The sequence below is a fragment of the Electrona antarctica genome (assembly GCF_951216825.1).
Source record: "Electrona antarctica genome assembly, chromosome: 18".
Lineage (NCBI taxonomy): Eukaryota > Metazoa > Chordata > Actinopteri > Myctophiformes > Myctophidae > Electrona > Electrona antarctica.
The window spans coordinates 40,378,815-40,398,814 of NC_136799.1; the positions used below are offsets into that span (position 1 = coordinate 40,378,815).

Genomic DNA, 20,000 nt, shown 5'->3' on the forward strand with positions numbered 1-20,000 from the left:
AGTTTTGAACCTCCAACCTTGGCTTTAGTTTGCAAACCTCTGACTTTTAGGCTGTGCCACCAAATGATACCGGGAATGTAATACTTGACCTTTTGGAATTTAGGTGAGCAGCGAAAGACAGTTGACAGAAAATATGTTTCACTGGTCTCGAACCACTGACCTTCAGTTTGCAAGGCATGGTCATATCCTCTGTGCTACCTAGACATGAATGATTTTGCAGGAATGTAATACTTGACCTTTTGGAATTTAGGTGGGCAACAAAAGACAATTGACAGAAGTGCTTTATTTTATTTTGTTATTACTAATTGTTGTTTGACACTGAGGCATGTGATGTTTAAGGTTATTTATTTTTCATTTGTTTGATTGGAAGTGAGTGGAGTCACTTTTCGAGGCATTTTGTTTTGTTTTAGTGTCTATATTGAGTTTTGAACCTACAACCTTTTGTTTGTGAACTACTGACTATTAGACTGCACCACGCTGGCACATGAAAGATATTGCGGGAATGTTATACTTGACCTTTTGGAATTTAGGTGAGCAGCGAAAGACAATTGACAGAAAATATGTTTCCATGGTCTCGAACCACTGACCTTCAGTTTGCAAGGCATGGTCATATCCTCTGTGCTTCCTACACATGAAAGATTTTGCGGGAATGTAATACTTGACCTTTTGGAATTTAGGTGGGCAACAAAAGACACTTGACAGAAGTGCTTTATTTTATTATTACTAATTGTTGTTTGACACTGAGGCATGTGATGTTTAAGGTTGTTTATTTTTCATTTGTTTGATTGGCAGTGAGTGGAGTCACTTTTTGAGGCATTTTGTTTTGTTTTAGTGTTTATATTGAGTTTGAACCTACAACCTTTAGTTTGTGAACCACTGACTATTAGACTGCACCTGCCACCCAGCCAACACGACTGAGTTTCTGTCCGTTGGTCACGGACAGAAACGGCCTGGGCCCGGGCCGCTTTGGCGGGCCGGGACCTGGTCGGGTCCCAATGGGCTTGCAGGGCTCTAGTTAAGATACAGGCCTTACCTTTATTTAATCTTTCACTAAACAGCACACAAGAGAATAGGTGATGTATGGACTGTGGTGGTGCAGTCGTGAAGATACAGGCCCAAGGTTCCTGGTTCAAATCAAATCCAGCAAGGGGTATTTTCCAAGTTTGCACCTGCATTTCCACAAGCAGAACCTTTTATTGTTTCTTCTTTTATGTTTTTTGCATCTTTCCAAATTTGTACCCTTGTCTCTAACGTTTCAATGAACAGGTCACAAGCAAACAAACATTTCAATGAAGAGTGCGCAGGAGAACAAAGAGTATATGAACCATGGTGGTGTAGTGGTTAAGATACAGGCCTTGGAAACAGAATGATGTGGGTTCAAGTCCAGCAAGGGCATTGTTTCAAATGTTGCCTTACTCTTGCATCTTTATCTAATCTTTCAATGAATTGTGCGCAATAGTATTAATTCTACATGAGCCAGTTGGTGCAGTGGTGAAGATATGAGCCTTACAAACAGAAGGTTCTGTGTTCAAGTCCAGCAAGGGTATTTTTTCAAACATTCTTACTCTTGCATCTTTATCCAATATTTCACTGTAGAGCATGCAATGGCATGAATTCTGTATGAGAAGTGGTGGTGTAGTGGTGAAGATACAGGGCTTGCAACCAGAAGGTTCCTATTTCAAATACAGCAAGGATGTCTTTCTACTTTTACCTGACTCTTGCACCTTTATCTGATCTTTCACTGAATTGTACACAAAAGTTCTGATATGAACTATGGTGGTGCACTGGTTAAGATACTGGCCCTGCCACAGAAGGTTCTGGGTTCAAGTTCAGCGACTGTTATCTTTCTCTTGCATCTTTATCTGATTAAGTTTGTACCTGTCTTGTAAGACTTTATTTGAGCCGTTTTGTTTTAGTTGATTATTAGTTATGTTTGAGTTTTTTGTTCGGCTCTCTCTCTCTCTCGGAGGATGTCACATGTCAGTATGTAAATATTTGCCATAATTGAATTGTATTTCTGCTGCAAATGGGACTTGTTTGATTAGGCTACTTACACCTGACAGGGAGACCAGGCCACACCCCAATTACTCAGGTGTAAGTAGTCCCATGCCCATGCACGCCATTTTTCATCATTTTTGAGGATTTGAAAAAAAGACGAAAATCACTCCGAGACAATGGACTATAGCCAATCTCAGACGGCATACTATAGCACGCCGTTTTTCATTATTTTGAAGGATTTGAAAAAAAGACGAAAATCACTCCGAGACCATGGGCTATAGCCAATCTCAGATGGCATACTATAGCATGCCGTTTTTCATAACCCTGCACCTTTCAGAATTTAGAGTTTCTTTAGGAGGTTCAAAGACTGCACCTTTCAGAAGTACAGTGAAGAAGTTTTTCAGGAGACTTGAACCCTAATCTCCCATTTCTATTTTGTATTTCCTTTAATTGAACCTCACATTAGTTTGTAAAACCATGAAAAATGACATGGGGGGGGGGGGGGGCTGAAAGGTTTGGTCTGCTGGCCCTGCTCTAGTTACTGTAACTTCCAAAATGCAAAATAAAAATGACAATGTGAACACAAAGAGAACTTACCTGACTCTATCCATTCAGCTACGGCAGTGTTATCGAATTCTTAGGAACTTGCCACCTGAAAATATGTAGTGCCAGGTGCTCCAGTCCCCACAAATGTTTTTGTCAAGATTCTTCAAGATGTTGTGGCCAGGGATAGTAGCTGTGACCTCCTGTTTACCAGAGCCCTGTTTCCATTGTGCTCAAAACGTCTCCATAAATAATCCATAGCAAGTTATTTATCATGGTGTGGAATCCAAAAGGAAATGGACACGATGGGCGTGACCAAAAAAGACCAGGGGTCTTCAAAGGTTTTCAGGACAAGAACCACTTAGCAGGGAGAGAGAGTTGAACAAAACGTCTCCATAAATAATCCAGACAAGCATCAGCACAACAAACAATACATGTATATAAAAACTAAAAAAAATGAATGTCATTTTTTGACACCAAACCAGGCAGTAGCACGCAGTAAACAGAACATACAGTGGTCATATTATATAGTAATTTATTCATTTTGGCGAATGTCGTCTGAAGGGCAAATTACAGCTTTTACCAGAGTCATAGTACAATACTTTTGTAATTACAACATTTTACAGATGCAGTTCAGTTTGTCTTTTTACACAAAATGGAGATGAGCTGCGAAGGAAACACAGAATTATGCGTCACACATCGTACATAAGAGGAAGCAAAATAGCATTTTCTTTAAGCCATTTAGACCTGAGGCCGTGTCTGTGTCACCTTAGCTTTTAACCACTTTAACCATTATTTTAAACTTTCGCTGTTGAAAAATCGTGAAAATGGGTGCAAAACTTTGAATCTTTATATATTCTTTCACAGCGAACGTCTTTAACTAGAATATTTGCCCCTGGGGGTCCCTGGAACAACATCTTTTCAGATGGGGGTCGGCGGCCAAATACAGATAATTCTGGCATCCTTGACATGAAATAGTTTGAGAACCACAGACATAGAAACAGGTTTTTCTGAAAAAAAATCAGGATTTAGAAGACATTTGTAGAATCAGTTCTCAGGTCTTAATGGATGGATTCAATTAGGCACTGTCTGGTCGACAAATAAAGCCGGGATTCATACTTGTGTGCCGGCGTCGTGCACAAAAAATAGCTGTTGTACAAGCTGAAAACAGCTGCGTCACGGAAATAGAAGATCTCAGAGCTCACAAAGCAACGCACCGTGACATGTTGAGAGCTTGCAGATCTGCTGTTTTCGGTGCGCAACCCTGGTTGTAATGTCAGCTTTAAATTGTCTTCAGTGAGTCTATCAGTGGTGATAGCTTTTCAGTAGAGGCTAGGATGGGGTTGATGTCGGGAAACTGTGGAGCAAGTTTAAAATTAAAATTATGTGCACGAATAATTTTGCATGGGAAGAGAACACTTTTCGCGTACATCCAGTCCTTTCAGTAGTCTCTTGTCTTCTTGTTTCCAACTTTTCATATCAAATTTACATTCTTACACCTTCAATATCTTCACCGTCAGGCAGAAACCTTGTACGTCCATATTTATTTCAACTTTGTACGTTTTATCTTGTAAAACAATGCCCTACTTCGTCATACAAGAGTGTCGCAGAAAAGCAGCGAAAATAGCCGAGCTTGCACATCGCCTATTTTCACCATTTTCAATTTTCTACCAAACAGCGACAATATAAAATATAGATTTGGTTAGTTTAGGGATCACAGAGTGCTTTCAGGTAGCGATTAGAACGTCAGATCTGCTCGGCACAAATGGGACAGAGGCTTTAAGTGATTCGGAAAAGAAAATGTAACAAAAAGTCCCCGCCTCGACCGCATCAATTCAATGCATACTACTTTCAAGATAAGACATTGTTTTCAAACAATAGTGGAGTCTGTGAAGTACACATTTTCAAGGGGCCATTACATATCCTCTGCAGTGAAAGAAAGATGATGTCGACAATGACTTATATTGTTTTATCTCTCTCTCCCACCTTTGCCTCTCTCTCCCACCTTTGCCTCTCTCTCTGCACCCAATGGTGGTGGAGTGGTGGACATTACCTGAGTACTCTAGCCTACTTACACACGAGATCTGACCTTTTCACACTCCTGGTAAAGTGTGAAAGGAGACCTGTCATACACCCCTTTCACCATGACAAGACTTGGACTTTCCACGGAATGGCAGGCTCATTAGAAACGTTGGAATGTCACAAGTGTTTGTTGAGCATTGTACTTTACTTGAATATTTGTATTTTTCGATAATTCAATAAAGACAAATATTATACTTTTGACTCCACTACATTTCTAAGAAGAGGAAAACGTACATTATGAATTAAGTATACTTATTTACTACATTTTCATTTGTATTCTTTTACAGCAAGTACTCCGGTACTTTAATTCAATGGAAATTTGGCAGAGCAACTTGTAGCTGAGGATTATTTGACCAGGAGTATATATATTTTTCTCAAGTATGGGGGTTGAGTACTTTGTCCACCACTGGAGGCATCAGACAGTGAAACGACCACACTGGTGACAGCTGGTACTTTTTACTCTTTTCAGTCGACACGACAAATTCAAATCTCTAGTTTAACCACTATATGGTTGACTGGAGACTCTCAGGGCTCTGTACTAGTGGCCTTTCTGTTGTGTGAGCTTGTCGATCTGCCGTTTTCTGCAAAAGCTTTCCCCACAATACGGATGTTAGGGTTTAAGGGGTTAAAAAAAAACGAAGTAAAGTGAACACAAGCGCGGATGTACTGTAAAATAAGTGTTGATTTTTAAAGAGCATGTCCATTCATAATTTACAGAGCCTCTTCCATAAAAAAACACAAATAAAAAAATAAGAATGAATAAATAAACAAGCAGGCAAGCAAACATCAACAAACACAGGTTTCCTTTCCCAGTCTTTTTTTTCCCATTAATTTGTTTGTTTACGAAAAAAAAGGTCTCTGGTATCCAGTTGTCTGATTCTGCGATATTCTTCAAAAATAGTTTGATAGCAAGTTATTTATCATGGTGTGGAATCCAAAAGGAAATGGACACGATGGGCGTGACCAAAAAAGACCAGGGGTCTTCAAAGGTTTTCAGGACAAGAACCACTTAGCAGGGAGAGAGAGTTGAAGATGACACAATTGTATAAAATTGTAGATTAAACCTTCTTATACATTTCTCAGATAACTTCATATTGTTTGACAGCACTATCAGTTGGATTCATGTTGATGTGTATTTTCAGAAAGTTTAATGAACTTGTACTTAATCTGCTCTTTCCCCCCCTTCACAAAACCTATTTGCCGAACATAGCCGATCTGCTATTTTCGGCTAATGACGACCCCAAAAAAGGGATGCTAGGGTTCCTATCGCACAAAGATTTGGCGGCCCCCCCTGTTGTCCTCATGTTGAAGACCCCTGAACTAGAGAGGGTGGCAGAAAAGTGACCACTTAAGCCTCATGAAATAAAATAAAATAAAAAAACATTTGCGAGATCTACAAGCTCACTCTGTCACATCTTGACACGTCGTAAGCTTGTAGAGCGACTATTTGCCGTACTTTTTTTTTTTAATAAAAAAAGAAAAATATGAACGCCTTTGAAAATGTTCTCCTATTATGCCCAAAATAGGGACGCCTAATGCCTAATGATTGAATGGTTGCAGATAAAGAAAACACATGACTATAGATGTATGGTTGTGGATAGAGAATAGAGATGCACTCAATGGCGATCCAAAATCAGATTTATCTGCAAACAACGTTCAGAGGTGTCGAAAATGTGCATAAATGAACATAAATTGAGGTTAAACGCGAAGCCCAAACCCAAATGGCGCCCCCTGGATGTTCCTGGCTTTGCGAGGAGGGAATCGAACAGACAAGTTGGCTGGCAGCCAGAGTCAGCTCAGCGGAGGGCTACGGTCAAAACTACTGACCAAAAAAAACGATGATCGAGAGTCTTCAATCTGCCAAAATATAGAAATTTGTATCCTCGTAGTTGGAACGTGGTTATACAGGATAGGCTGCTTCACTCGTCCATACGGCAGTCATAGCAAACACACGGCAAATAGATTATGCTTGCTCATGTCCCATTTCCCAAGGATGAAAAGGTCCTCTCCTCGTTCCTGTGTCGAGTCAAACTCTCATCTTTCCCTTCAACTTGAACTCACTCACGTTCATATTCCATCCAGCGTTGAAAAAATAGGTTTCTGTTCTTGTTTTTTTTGTTTGAGTTTTTACTCAAAAACTAGCCTATAAGTCGTTTGTCTGCCAAAAAGTATTTTTTTATTTTGTATTATTATTTTTTTCTCCAAAGTTCTCTTGATGTGCTTTAGCATCCACCGGCAATTTTTAAAACACCACCCCACTGGAAGAGATCGCTGCATGGGACAAGATCCGACACGCGAGCCTGTCCCTCTCCAAACGTGGGCACAAGGGGGACACACCGAGATGACCAGAGAGGACGAGGGGTGTGAGGGAGGGAGGGAGGGGGTGTGAGGGGGGGGGGGTTCCTCTGTCCAGACACAGTGTTTTCGTCCTGTGCAACCGGTATACACAGTTTCTCTAAAGGATCGGGACCGAGACAAAGGACGTAGTATAAGTAGGCATTTTGGGCTAAAGCACGGTGGCGTTATGGCCCTCCATCCTGGGCAACCTGGGGTCCTGTACCGTCCCCATGGTGACCAACAGCGGGCGGCTGTCCTCGGCCACGCCCGAGCGGCCCAGGGACACCGAGGCAGGAACGGAGGCGCCCCTCTGGAGGAGGGGCCCCGAGGAGGAGGTGGCGGCGGCGGGTGCTTGGATGGCGGGCGGCGGGGGGTTGTTGTTGGGGCCGGGGTGGGAGGTGTCCAGAGGCAGGCCCTGCTCCTGGTAGCCATAGCCGATGTTCCCGCAGGGGAAGCGCCGCAGTCTGTAGAGGGGGACCGGCGGCAGCGTGGTCGAATCCAAGAGCAGCGGGGACTGGCCGGCGGCCGGCGGGGGAGGCAGCAGGGGTCGGCACATGCCCTGCTGCTGCTGCTGCTGTTGGTGGTGCAGCAGCTGCAGCTGGTGGTGCTGGTGGTGGTGCTGCTGGAACTGCTTGTGCTGCTGGTGCTGCAGACCCAGGGCGCCCGCCGCCTCCGCCACCGTCCGCCCGTGCACCATGTGCTCCTGGCCCTCGCCAGGCACCCTGCCGCCGCCGCCGCCGCCGCCGCCGCCGCACCCCGGCCCTCCCGCCACCCCCGCCGCCTGCCTCTGATGCTGCTGCTGATGCTGCTGCTGATGCTGCTGCTGCTGCTTCCTCTGCTGCTGCTGCTGCAGGAACCAGGAGCCGTAGGTGGGGTTCCACAGGCTGGTGGGCTTCCCGCCACCGTGGCCCCCGTCCTTCTCCAGGGGCACGCCCTGGCTGAACGCCAGGTTGACGTGGCCCCCGTCAGGCGGCTGCGCGGCGAAGACGTGCGGGCCCTTGTTGGTGGCGAGCGCCGAGCCGGACGTGGAGGAGGATGTGACCGTGGTGGCCGTGATGATGGAGGCCGACGTCTGTGGTGGGCGGGCCTGCTGGGGGAGCAGGTAGGGCTGAGGGGGCGGCGGGGCCTTCATGGCCTCTGAGGCGGCGGAGGAGGAGGGCTCGGCCGCCCGCGGGGTTGTTTCCACCGCGGGGTAGGAGGGAGGAGGAGGCGGGGGTCCACCCCCCTCCCCGTCGGGGTTCTGGCCGTTCACCAGCAGGGACGGGGCGGCCGAGGGGTCGTCGGGGCGCATGGGGACGCGTTCTTCTTCCTCCGGAGCCGGCCCGTACTCCACGGGCAACGGCACGGTCACCACGTCAGGGTCCTGCAGAGGGGGGGGGGGGGGGGGGGGGGGGGGGTTAGGAGCATCAACATACAGTAGATTTAACCCCGAGGCCGTTTCCACCTGTCGACTATAACCGCGCGCCACCAGGCTTTCCGTCTCGGAGGAACGCCTCATCTGCGTTACTAAAATCGATGTGCGATCCGGTCTATAGGCGTGGTTTAGACCCGATGATAAAAAACTCAACAAAGCGTTGCTTTGTTTTGGTCCCCCCCCCCCCTGTTTGTTTTTAGTCACGCTATAGTCACCATGAGTTGGAATAAAAGATGGATATACCAAACAAACTATTCCAAGAAGTACTTGAAGAAACGTGTCGGATCCGATATGCGGTTTGAGGGTTCCGGCCTGATGACTATACAAACCAGTGACTACAAAATGACGTAAGATATCATCTGCTCCCGACCGGATCATAAACCCTGAAAGGAATGCTTCCCCAGGCTCGACCATCAGGCTGTTCAACACATTGCACTATTACTGCAGTGACACTCAGCAGCCGGGTGCTACTGGTGATGACGGCAGTATATTTCCCAGTGTCAACAGGCAGGAGGCGGGGGTTCAATCGGGTGTTACCTGTAAGCAGTAGTCGATCCTCTCCAGGATTGTGGAGAAGTTAGGTCTGTCCTCAGGCTGATGCTGCCAACTCTGAGTCATTATCCGGTACCTGGTGGGAACACAGAGACACATATATTGTAGGCATGCGTTTACTTTGTATTGCTGCTGCTGCTGCTACTTAAAACAACCTATAAAACCTTACATCTAAATATATAACCCTAACCGTAAACCGAACCTCAATCTTCCCCAAATCATTATAAAAACAACCGTTTCTCTTGTGAAGACGAGGAAAGAAATTATCCTCACAAGGTCTATTTCTAGACATTAAGTCCTCACAAGTATGGAAATACAAGCGTGTGCACGCACGCACGCACATATTTTTCCCTCTCTTTTGTATTACGCCTACAGTCAAACCCAGAAGCCAGTCATCATCACCATCTCCTCCACTGCCATGCCTGTGCTTGACAGGCCAAACAGTGGCACACACCTCTCTATGGAAAAAAGTGTTATTATTATTAGTTGGGTTTTTTTTCTCAGCTTCAGGCAGAAATTGAAGTGTAACCCCCGCTGCCAGCTTGAGTGATTGCCGCGGAGGTGGAGGAGCACAGAAAGATGATGTCAAATCTAGACTGATACTGACTTACTGTTCTTTCGCCTTTTTCTCCTTTCTTTAACTGTAACTATGCACAGCAGCCATATTGGAAAGAAATTGGGGCCTCTTCTTTACTTCCTCCACAGGTCTTACCAATGATACTAATTAAGGCTTTGATTGATTGATTGAATACTTTATTAGTCAGAAATGTAAACAGTACAGAGTACTGCAGTCAAACACTTATTCTAAAGCCCTAACCACACCAAAGGGTCACCATGCAACTCCTTGGGTCAAAACGGTTGCAAGGAGTTAACGCTAAAACCGCCTTGACCCTTTGGTGTGGTTTGGGCCATTGAATTCCATGCGTTGACGTGCAACAGGACATATCACATCGCAGGGACAACGCTAAAACCGTCTTGACCCTTTGGTGCGGTTAGGGTTTAAGGATATCACCCAAACAAATCCTTGCTGTCTTGTTTCCACACATGCTCTGTTCCTTCAAGACGAACAGAGTCAGAGTGCTGATCTTGTGCATGTTGGCTCACTCACACTGCTACACCAGTGGGTCTCAAAGTGTGGTCTAGGTACCTTCATGGTTCCTTGAAGAGGTTCCAAATTGACCCTTACGGGTGTGTATAACTCAGAGAGTGTACAAATGGAACCATGATGCAAAAAGTACTCACATTATTTTACTTACGTAAAAGTATCAATACTGCAGTGCATATAAACACAAAAATAGGGATGCCAGGATGCCAGGTTTATATGTATAGTTTCATTATATAGATATTCCACGGTTACGTTCTTAGCTTACGCATGTTCATGATAACTACTTTTTATGTATGTGATGTATTGCCATGCTTTTTGTTCTTGCTTAATGTGAGTCGCTCTGGATTAGGAGCATCTGCTAAATGCCTAAATTGTAAATTGTGGGATTTATATTACTCAATGAAAAGTATGAATGAGATTTGAGTAAATAATAACTACTTTGGATTGACAGGTTCTTTGGACATACCGGTACAAGGTGGCCGCCTGACAGAGACGAGATATATAGCCTACGTATTATACTGCACACATACTGTATAAATAAAATGTATCATATGGAAAGAGGATTAAGCTTCAATCCTTACCTGAAGGGAGTCAAATAGAGAGATAAGTGATATATGCACAGTGCACACGCGCGCGCGCGCGCACGCGCGAGTGCGTGTGTGTGTGTATCACTTTACTTGTTGGAGCCAAATGTCCCCACAAGTATAGTAGAATTTGAGAAATAGACATTTGTGAGGACCATTTTCTTGTCCAGGATTAGACTTGCAATTAGGAAAACGACTGAGGTTGGGGTAGAGTTAAGTTTAAGGCTAGCTTAGTTTTGGTTAGGCATTGATTTATAGCCTACTTAGTTGCGTGCTAACATCCTTCATATTTTCACCTTTAGTTAAAGGGTCATAAAACGGGTGTAGAAATGGCAATATAATGTAATAATAATTTTAAAACGGCATTATGAAATTGCCGTCCTGAAATGTTCATGTCCTCAGAAGTACAGCAATACAAACGCGTCAATGTGAGTAATGTGTGTGCCTTTGTGTGTCAGAACTGAGCGAGAGTAATGTGTACAAAACACTCAGTAGGAACTGAAAGTGACAACCTGGAACCCTCACATCTCCATATTTCAACTTGTCATGTTTTATTTTCCCTCCATAAATTAATGCCCTACTTTCGGCATATTAAAGTGGTAAAAATAGATGATATGTACGAGCTCACAATGTGAGCTTGTAAATCTGCTATTTTGGGATTATTATAATTTTTTTCTTCTTAAGGTTTGCACTAGACAAAAACCTTACTTGTGGTTTTGCATAGCAAGAATTAAGCTGCTGGATGCGGCTGCCAAATTCAACAGATACTATAACGGCCATGACTATTGCGTTTCTTTTCTGTATTTCTCAGCGTTTTTTTGCCCTTTTACTGAAAAAACACAGCAGCCTGCAAACAGCTTCATTCTAAGTTATTTTCCATTTTCTGAAAACGTCTGGGCATACAAGCTTTCCACCCTTTGGTTTAATACACGTGTAGACTCAGGAGTTTAAATAACAACTGAGGAGTTTAGTGTGTAGTCGTCAACATGCATGCTCATGCATATCATGCACTTTAAACTCCAGCCCTTGATTGATGCGTTTCTGTGTTACTGTATACACGCCGGTCCATTTTTGGATACACATTTTTTTATCTCTCTGAGTTAAATTAACACTAAGGATTTTGCGGCATGGCATGGCATTCCTTCCTTTTTTTTTTACACTCGCCTGCATGATAGCAGTGAACGAGCTGTTGCATGCTGTTGTGTGTGTGTGTGTGTGTGTGTGTGTGTGTGTGTGTGTGTGCTTGCAATGATTAATTGGACCACATGGGATAACATTTCCAGCCTCGTGAGGGACAGCAGGCAGTGCGTGCGTGCGTGCGTGCGTGCGTGCGTGCGTGCGTGCGTGCGTGCGTGCGTGCGTGCGTGCGTGCGTGCGTGCGTGCGTGCGTGCGTGCGTGCGTGCGTGCGTGCGTGAGACATAGCATGATACTGTTTTAATTGCATGTACGCTGATGATCTGCCAGATCATCAGCATACATGCAATTAAAACAGTTGAATCTCCTAGTATCTCCACCGTGAATGTGCAATAACCTTGCGTACTATGCACGTTTGACTGATATTTGCCCTGTGTTTATTTGCTGCTAATATTGAACCAGTTCAGAGTGTTTCCACTGAAAATCAATTGGTTCAGAATCAGGACCCTAAAAGTTGGTGCAAAACTGGAACCAAAAAATGCCTGCCGGTTCCGTTAAAAGCACCAAAGGTTCCAAGAATCTAGAATGGAACCAATTCTAGAAACAAAAGTTATTTTGGCAATAGTTGAGGACCAATTATATGAACATAAGGTTGAAAATCACACCTGTACGTGTGAAGTGGCTAGCACCCCTCAAAAATACTGTGTGCATGTGTACAGTAGCCACTTACACTGGCCCAGGGCAGTTCTTGGGAGGGTCCATCCTTCCGCCGTTGGTGACGAACTCCAACACTTCCTGATTACTGCGGCTCGGATACGGCATGTAGCCCAACGAGAAGATCTCCCACAGCAGCACCCCGAACGACCTGAGAGAGAGAGAGAGAGAGAGAGAGAGAGAGAGAGAGAGAGCAAAGCATAAATCAGTGGTTCCCAAATGTTTTAGCTCAAGACCCAAAACAGAATTAGACATTTGCCCGGGACACAAACTAGTGAAAATAGCAGATCTACGCGCCGCCGCTTAGGCTTATAGATCAGCTATTCATACTACTTGTTTGTTTTCTAACTTCTTTGATGTCTTCATGAAATGACTGGGGGAAAAAAAGTCATTTAAGCGAGCGTCTGCAATGAGGGTCAGGGTCGTGACACCACAGGCAGTCTGCAGGGATGTGACATTGTCAGATGGTCAGGTTTGTGGCACTTTCGGACGGTCACGGGCGTCGGGCGTTGCGTCCCCTGGTTTGTACGTGAGGAGCAGAGGTTGTACCCACCAGGTGTCCGTTTTAGAGGTGAATATGCCTTCCATGAAGGCCTCCGGTGGCATCCACTTCACTGGCAGCATGGCACGTCCACCCTTTCTGTAGTAACTGGCCCTGCACGCACACACACGCGCACGCACACGCACACGCACACACACACACACACACACACACACACACACACACACACACACACACACACACACACACACACACGCACACGCACACACACAGGATTACGGTCTATACTTGTAAGTACATCATTAGACCACATTTACGCTTTTCATGAGTTTGGAGACATGGGCTATTTTCACTAGTCTGGCATGGCCAGACTAATATCACTGTGTAGATATTAGTCAGGAATCTCTGGTGTGGAACAGTTATTTCCAAAGGGATTTCCAAGATTCCAACGTCACAGCAAAAACAAAGTCTCACTTTGAATATAGTGAAGGCTGCTGCAAAACACCAACACAAAATAATTATTCATGATATATGATTTGTTGTAACAAATACATCTCAACGTGGGGTCCTGGTACCAGGAGATAAATTCAATCTTGACCATCAGGTCAAAATTTGTGCCACCCCAATTGTATATTGTATTGGCATAGCCTACTCTACCATACCGATTGGACAAAATTAAAATGTATTCATAAAAAAAGTTACATAGTGCCATTTTAACATAGGCCTACTTTAGTATACAGATTGGTTAAAATAAGATGTTATTCATCAAATTCTGTATTGTAGCTTTAACTTTTTTTATACAGAGATTCAGGTCTTAAAACTGGGCTTATAAGAACAAATTTGGGCCTTCGCCAACATCTTAAGTCTGTTAATGATTTATACCTTCTGACTGATTCCTATTGTCTTATTAGCCAACATAAATGGAGTAATATATTAATAGACAGAGATCACAGAGGCTAAAAGACGTTTTCTACTATGCAGCAGAAGAGAAATGCCAAATGATGGTTTTGGCAGCCAGACCAGCTAGCTCATTATCAGAGATTGAGATTGAGCCTGTCCAATTACAGCTAATTTGTACGTTGTGCTTAGTTTGTACTTTGTACCTACACTTGTCGAGCGACATGGATCGTGATCACTTCACGGCCTGTTTTGAGCTTTAGATTGGCTTTTTTTTTTGGCTAAGGAATTTGGTGTTTGGTGTGTAGCAGGAAAAAAATAACATACCCCTGGGTTTCATTTGGTTCGGTCTGTGAAATTAAAACGTGAAATTGAGAACCACTGATATGGGGTTTAGCTATTTTTAAGTTTTTTAACTTAACAGTAATATATTTAATGGTAAATGCATGGTGCCTTTATCCAAGGTGCTTTACATAAAGTAGATTGTGCATTACATTCACCCATTCACGCACACATCATACACCGATGACGGAGTAGACCATGCTCAACCTCCTGAGCCACTGCTGCCCAATGACACGTACAACTATTGACCACTTAAACTTGGTCAACTTGACCTGAATTGTCCAATCCGTCCTCTGTACTACTCTGCTTTGTTCTGTCTACACCAAATCTCGTTGCCAAAGGTATTCAGGAGGGGCCACCATGCGTCATGGCGCACGGGTGGAACGTCGCGGAAAAGGGGCGCAGGTCGCGACGAAAGCCCAGGAGGTCGAGGCAGGTCATGACCAAAGGCCCAAGGTCAAGACGACTCGCCGCGGTCGAGGATGGAGTTGGCTGTCTCTCAAAGTATTTGTAACAAGACCAGGACTTTTATTTTTGGTGCTATCCTTTTAGACCAAGTGTTTGACTGCATACGCTGTTGCTCTTTGCATTTCTGTCTAATAAAGTATTCAATCAATCAATCAATCAAGCCTTTTTTAATATTTTTGGCTAATGTTTTCCCTCCAGAATATGGAAGTGCAGGTTAAACACCTTCCTGTCGTGCGGACTAAGTAAAAGGTCTCTGAGCAGACACGCTTGCATTCATTCATTCCAAGTCTGCCTCGGAGCGGTGTAAGATGTCCTACTGTCGGGGCTATTATCAAAAGTGACGATCAGATCAGCACGCACCCAAGATCATTTCTCCTCCAGCTTTTAGAGAGAGAGAAAGAGCTTAATAGAAAAAGAAGGAGGAAAAAAAAACCCTGCTCAGATTCACACCTTAGACCTGTTGAAAGGAATCCCTTGTATTCTCCGGTGGAGATAACGATAAAGGTTCTCACGTCTTTGGGGAGGTGGGGGGATTGAGGGGGGGGGGGGGGAGTACAGATTGGATCAGTGGGATGATGATGATATAGGGGGGGGGGGGGGGGGGGTCAGTGTGGAATGGTGAATTCATTGCAGAATATTATTATCTGTGAGTTTTTTTTTTCCCTTTTCTTTTTTTCTCCTTTTTCCTCCGCTTCAGTTGGTAACCACAGCAACAGCGATGTGAACTTCAAATGTCATTTAGAATGTGTCTTTTGATCTGTGCACCATCTTCTCGCCTCGTCTTTTTATCGTTTTCTCGTCTTTGCTTTTTATCGTTTCTAATCCGTCCGCTCCTATCTCTCTCCGGTTTATTTAGTGCCATGCGTCGCTCGAGTATTATTATTATTATTATTTTATTCCAGTGATTTTATTCAGTGCTGTGGGATCGGGGACACACTAAGCGGTGGAAGTACTCTGACGCTCGTGTTACTCAAGTAAAAGTAGAAATACCACAATGTAAAAATGCTAAGTTAAGAAACCATGTTTTAGGACATTTACCTTAATAAAAGTACGAATGTATTGGCATTGGAAATAACCGTGTGTCACACAGTGACACGTTGTGAGCTTGTAGATTGGCTATTTTAAGAATACATAAACTATAAGGCCTATAAAAACATATTGGGCTTAATTGTTTGATGTAGCCTACAGTATGTTTTGAAATAATAATACATATACAAAGTAACTTAGCTAAAGAACAATTTCACCCCTCAGATGTAGTGGAATATAGGTAAATACTCAAGTAAAGTATACCTCAAAATTTCAACACTGAATACATTTAGAGCGGTTTTGGATGTTATCTCCGTATTTAATGTCCGTTATCGACACCACTCAATGCAGCCAGTATGGACTTTACCACATACTGACGTTGTCAGCCATGCATTGTCGCGTTGTCCTACTATTACTAACCGTAATGGCAAAATCTAACCCTAACTCTAACCCTAACCCTAGTCTTTCTTAACCGGCCATGTAATTATAACCCCCTATCAGTTTTAACCGGCCATGTAAGTCAGTTTCACAAAGTTTTTGCTGGCGGCAGTAATTTCACTTCCGCATTTCCTAGTAGCTCGTGGTAGGCAGTATATGGAAATGTCCATAATGGCTGCATTGAATAGTCTTGATAAAAACATACTGGTGATTATAGGTTGATAACATTCTAAGCGTGTGGAGCCTGTATACATTTAAATAGTATGTATGCCTTGCTGAATAACGAGGCTGATGCAGTAGGTATTGATTGGATAAACATGGTATATCAGCTTCCTTAAATAGTGTTGATGCCTTGCCCAAGGGTTAATAATGAGAATGTTGGGAGGTATATCGATTGGATAACAGAGCCGGATTTACTTTGCTGAGGGCCCCCGGGCTGGAGCAAATTTGAGGGCCCCCCTTGGGGCGTGCGGCGGAGCCGTGCGTCCCGCTATTTTGGGCTATTTTGGGCTATTTTTGGGCTATTTTGGAAATACTTAAGTATTGAGTATTTTCAGTATTTACAGTGCTTAAGTAAATGTACTTAGTTACTTTACACCACTGGTAATATCTAAGTATAAGGACAGTACATGACAGTACACACGTCATGTGCATCATGGCGGCATGTGGAGAGAGAGTGAGAGAGAGAGAGAGAGAGAGAGAGAGAGAGTGTACATGTGAGCCCAAATAATTGGACCTCGCTACCTCCATGCTGTTGTGCAGTGCGCTTAAGACTGACCGCGTTACAATGGGCTGTTAACGCCCAACGTGGCCCATTCAATATGCGAGAACAGATGCAGATTTTAGATGTAAGGACAACACACAGGTCTCGTTTTAAAGCATAATATTGAATCTTTTTAAAAAGGTGTTTGGGTGCTCACGCACGGGTCCATACGGGTCCATGCATTTTAGATGGTGACAATTGTTAACGGATCCAAAACATGCCCGAGGGACAAGTCAATATTTTGGACCCGACTCGACTCGATTCTCGCCTTGGATTTTTCTGTTCCGGGCAGAACCGCGCTACCCTTTAGTGTGCTCTCTCTCTCTCTCTATATATATATACTGTATTTGAAACACTTGGCTCTCACACACTTGGCTCTCACACACACAAACTCAACAACAATAACAAACACCACTGATGACAATGCACCCTGATGATAAGATCTGTACAAAGAAAAGAACAAAAGAGAAGCAACATTTGAGTCTCGACGTGACACAGTGTCCCAAATGTTCTCTCTTTTCTCCTAATTTTCCCCCGTTTCTTCACGTTTCCAGGCTAACAGAATAAATAAACGGAATAAACAAAACAAAACAAAACAGTGAGACACGAGCAAAACCCTTAAATCAAATACAGTTTCTGTCGGGTGGAAACCTTGTATGTCCAAAACCTATAATATATAAATTAAAATACTAAAAATAGCCGATGTACAAACTAGCTTCCGCAACGGGTCACAACGTGGTGCGCTGTGAGCTTGTAGATCGGCTATTTTATAAAAAACGTTCATATATGGAGATACGAGCAGTGGTGTACATTTACGGCCGATTCAGGTCGCGTCGCTGATCGCGGTAAAAATAAAATCACGCCTCGGGTGGTCCGCGTTCCGCTATTGCTTATCCGTGAGCTAATGTCCGTATCCCGACCTGGGGTACTTTTTGGCTTAAGCAAAAACGCTCGGCAGGGCGGCTGGGGCGAACTAATTAATTCATTATTAACTGGCAGGGAATGTGATAACCCTTTGCTTGACGGAGCGACGGACCTTTTTGCGATGACGTCATCAAAACGCGCCTCACATCCCATTCTGTCCGGTGGATTGCCCGTATGACTTAAAACTGATTAAAAACGTGGATTAAACAATGAAAACATAACTCGGGCAACTCTCGAATCGCAGGGAAAGTGTTCTACAATGAATCAACTCGAGCAACTCGGGTTTAGTAGTCAAAGTGTTTAAGTAGGCTACTGTACATGAGTAACATTTTGAGGTATTTGTATTTTACTTGAGTAATTTACTTACAGAGTACTTCTACTTATTAATACTGTTACTTAACCCATTTAGGTCAAGGTTAAACATAAAAAATGTGCACACTTTTTCCACTACTGGATATGAGGTTTCCGCCCCGGCAGCAACGAAACGTGTTCCAACGAGTCTCCCCGTGGGGAGTCGCATAAGAGACTTCCTCCACGCTCGCAGGCCCAGTAGACGCTCCTCTCTCTCTCTCCCTCTTGCTAGAGCGTCTTTAGGCGGCAGCTTGAGCGCCTCATGTTGACATAGCTGGATGTTGTGACACACTTCCGTTGCTCTCATTTTCTTTGCCACATGAAAGACGTTTGGTGCCTTTTCCCCCCGATGGCTTGATTGACGGAGTGTTGAGTGTTTTAAATGCCGTCATTTGAAAGCGTCTGTCTTACAAATGGGAGCGCTGAGAATCATTTCCGCGCCGTTAGGGGATTTTCACGGATTATTAGCACCGGAGAGACGGAATTACAGCTCCGTCGCATTTTGTGTCCTTATGTTTTCCGAGAACCTCAATAGAGATTTCCCCGGACACCATGCATGTACAGCTTTGTGGCCTTTTATTGAAATGTGCCCCCTTGCTACTGTATGTGCTTATGTAACAACTGTTTATTAGGATGTTACGGGATACTTGCAGTTGCAGAAATGTCCCCTACTACACCATTGGTTCTCAAATGTATTTGGCCAGATTAATATATTTGGCCGTACACTGGACCCCCCGCCTGATTAGTGCCAATTAGTCTGATTAGTGTCAATTAGTGCCAGGTGGACCCACATGCAAGATGTGCGATGTTAAACTGTTGTCACGTTGACGCATTGTGAGCGTATTGTGAGTGTATAGGGTTAAAGTGCGATTTTTATGCCCTGCTAACTCATTACTGCCCTACACCATGTCACCATCTACTGCAGGGTCCGACCTCTCAATATTCCGACCTCCCATAATTCCGAACTAACACTATCCCAAACCCTAACCATAAACCTCCGTCTTAACCGGCCACGTAGGTCGCTAAACCTAACCTCAGTCTTAACCAGCCACGTAGGTCGCTAAACCTAACCTCAGTCTTAACCTTCCACACCTCAGTCTTAACCAGCCACGTAGGTCGCTAAACCTAACCTCAGTCTTAACCGTCCACACCTCAGTCTTAACCAGCCACGTAGGTCGGACTAACGGGAGGTCGGACTTATGGGCAGTCTCCGGTTCTCACTCACCCCCAAATTGATTTAACAAATTTAGCTGGGGACCCCCTGGAACCTTCTCAAGGACCCCCGAGGGTCCCCGGGACCCCACAAAATAATTCAAAGATTTTGAGCTAGATTTGAGCTAGACAAAGTAACTAGTCACTAAAGTTTTCAAATAATTGTAGAGGAGCAAAAGTACATGCTTGTCGGTGTTGCGTGGATGAGGTAAAACAAATCTCCCCTTCAAGGCGTACCCACCTGGGCCAAAAAGATTTGACAACCCCTGATCTACTGTACATTGTGCAGTGCCGTGTTGTTTGCAGCATACCTGTAAATGTCCCTCGCCATCCCAAAGTCCCCGATCTTGGCCACTCTGCCTTGGCCTTTGCAGGTCAGCAGGCAGTTCCGAGCCGCAATGTCCCTGGAAAGGGTGGAGGCAAAGAAATCAATCAACGCTGTCAAACTAACCGCATGCATGTAGCATCCGGTATAGAGGCCAAAAAAAGTACTAAACCAAACTTGTATGTACTGTGTATATGTACTGTGTATACTATATTTAATCACAGGGATTCGCATAAAATGCATACATTCTTTGTTATAGGCCTAGAGGTGCAAGTATGAGAATTGACT

General features: G+C 44.1%; 1 protein-coding gene across 1 annotated transcript in view; it reads right to left on the reverse strand.

Annotated features, from left to right (window-relative positions):
- Positions 1 to 6,072: 6,072 nt before the first annotated feature.
- The window catches only part of alk (ALK receptor tyrosine kinase), a 794,509-nt gene continuing 780,581 nt past the window's right edge, over positions 6,073 to 20,000 (reverse strand). The window contains exons 25-30 of the mRNA XM_079527540.1: positions 19,699 to 19,791; positions 13,018 to 13,119; positions 12,481 to 12,615; positions 8,912 to 9,002; positions 7,800 to 8,323; positions 6,073 to 7,682 (exon numbers count right to left, since the gene is read on the reverse strand). Of these exons, the coding sequence (XP_079383666.1) occupies positions 7,130 to 7,682; positions 7,800 to 8,323; positions 8,912 to 9,002; positions 12,481 to 12,615; positions 13,018 to 13,119; positions 19,699 to 19,791 (1,498 nt within the window). The 3' untranslated portion in view covers positions 6,073 to 7,129. The remainder of the gene's footprint in view (positions 7,683 to 7,799; positions 8,324 to 8,911; positions 9,003 to 12,480; positions 12,616 to 13,017; positions 13,120 to 19,698; positions 19,792 to 20,000) is intronic.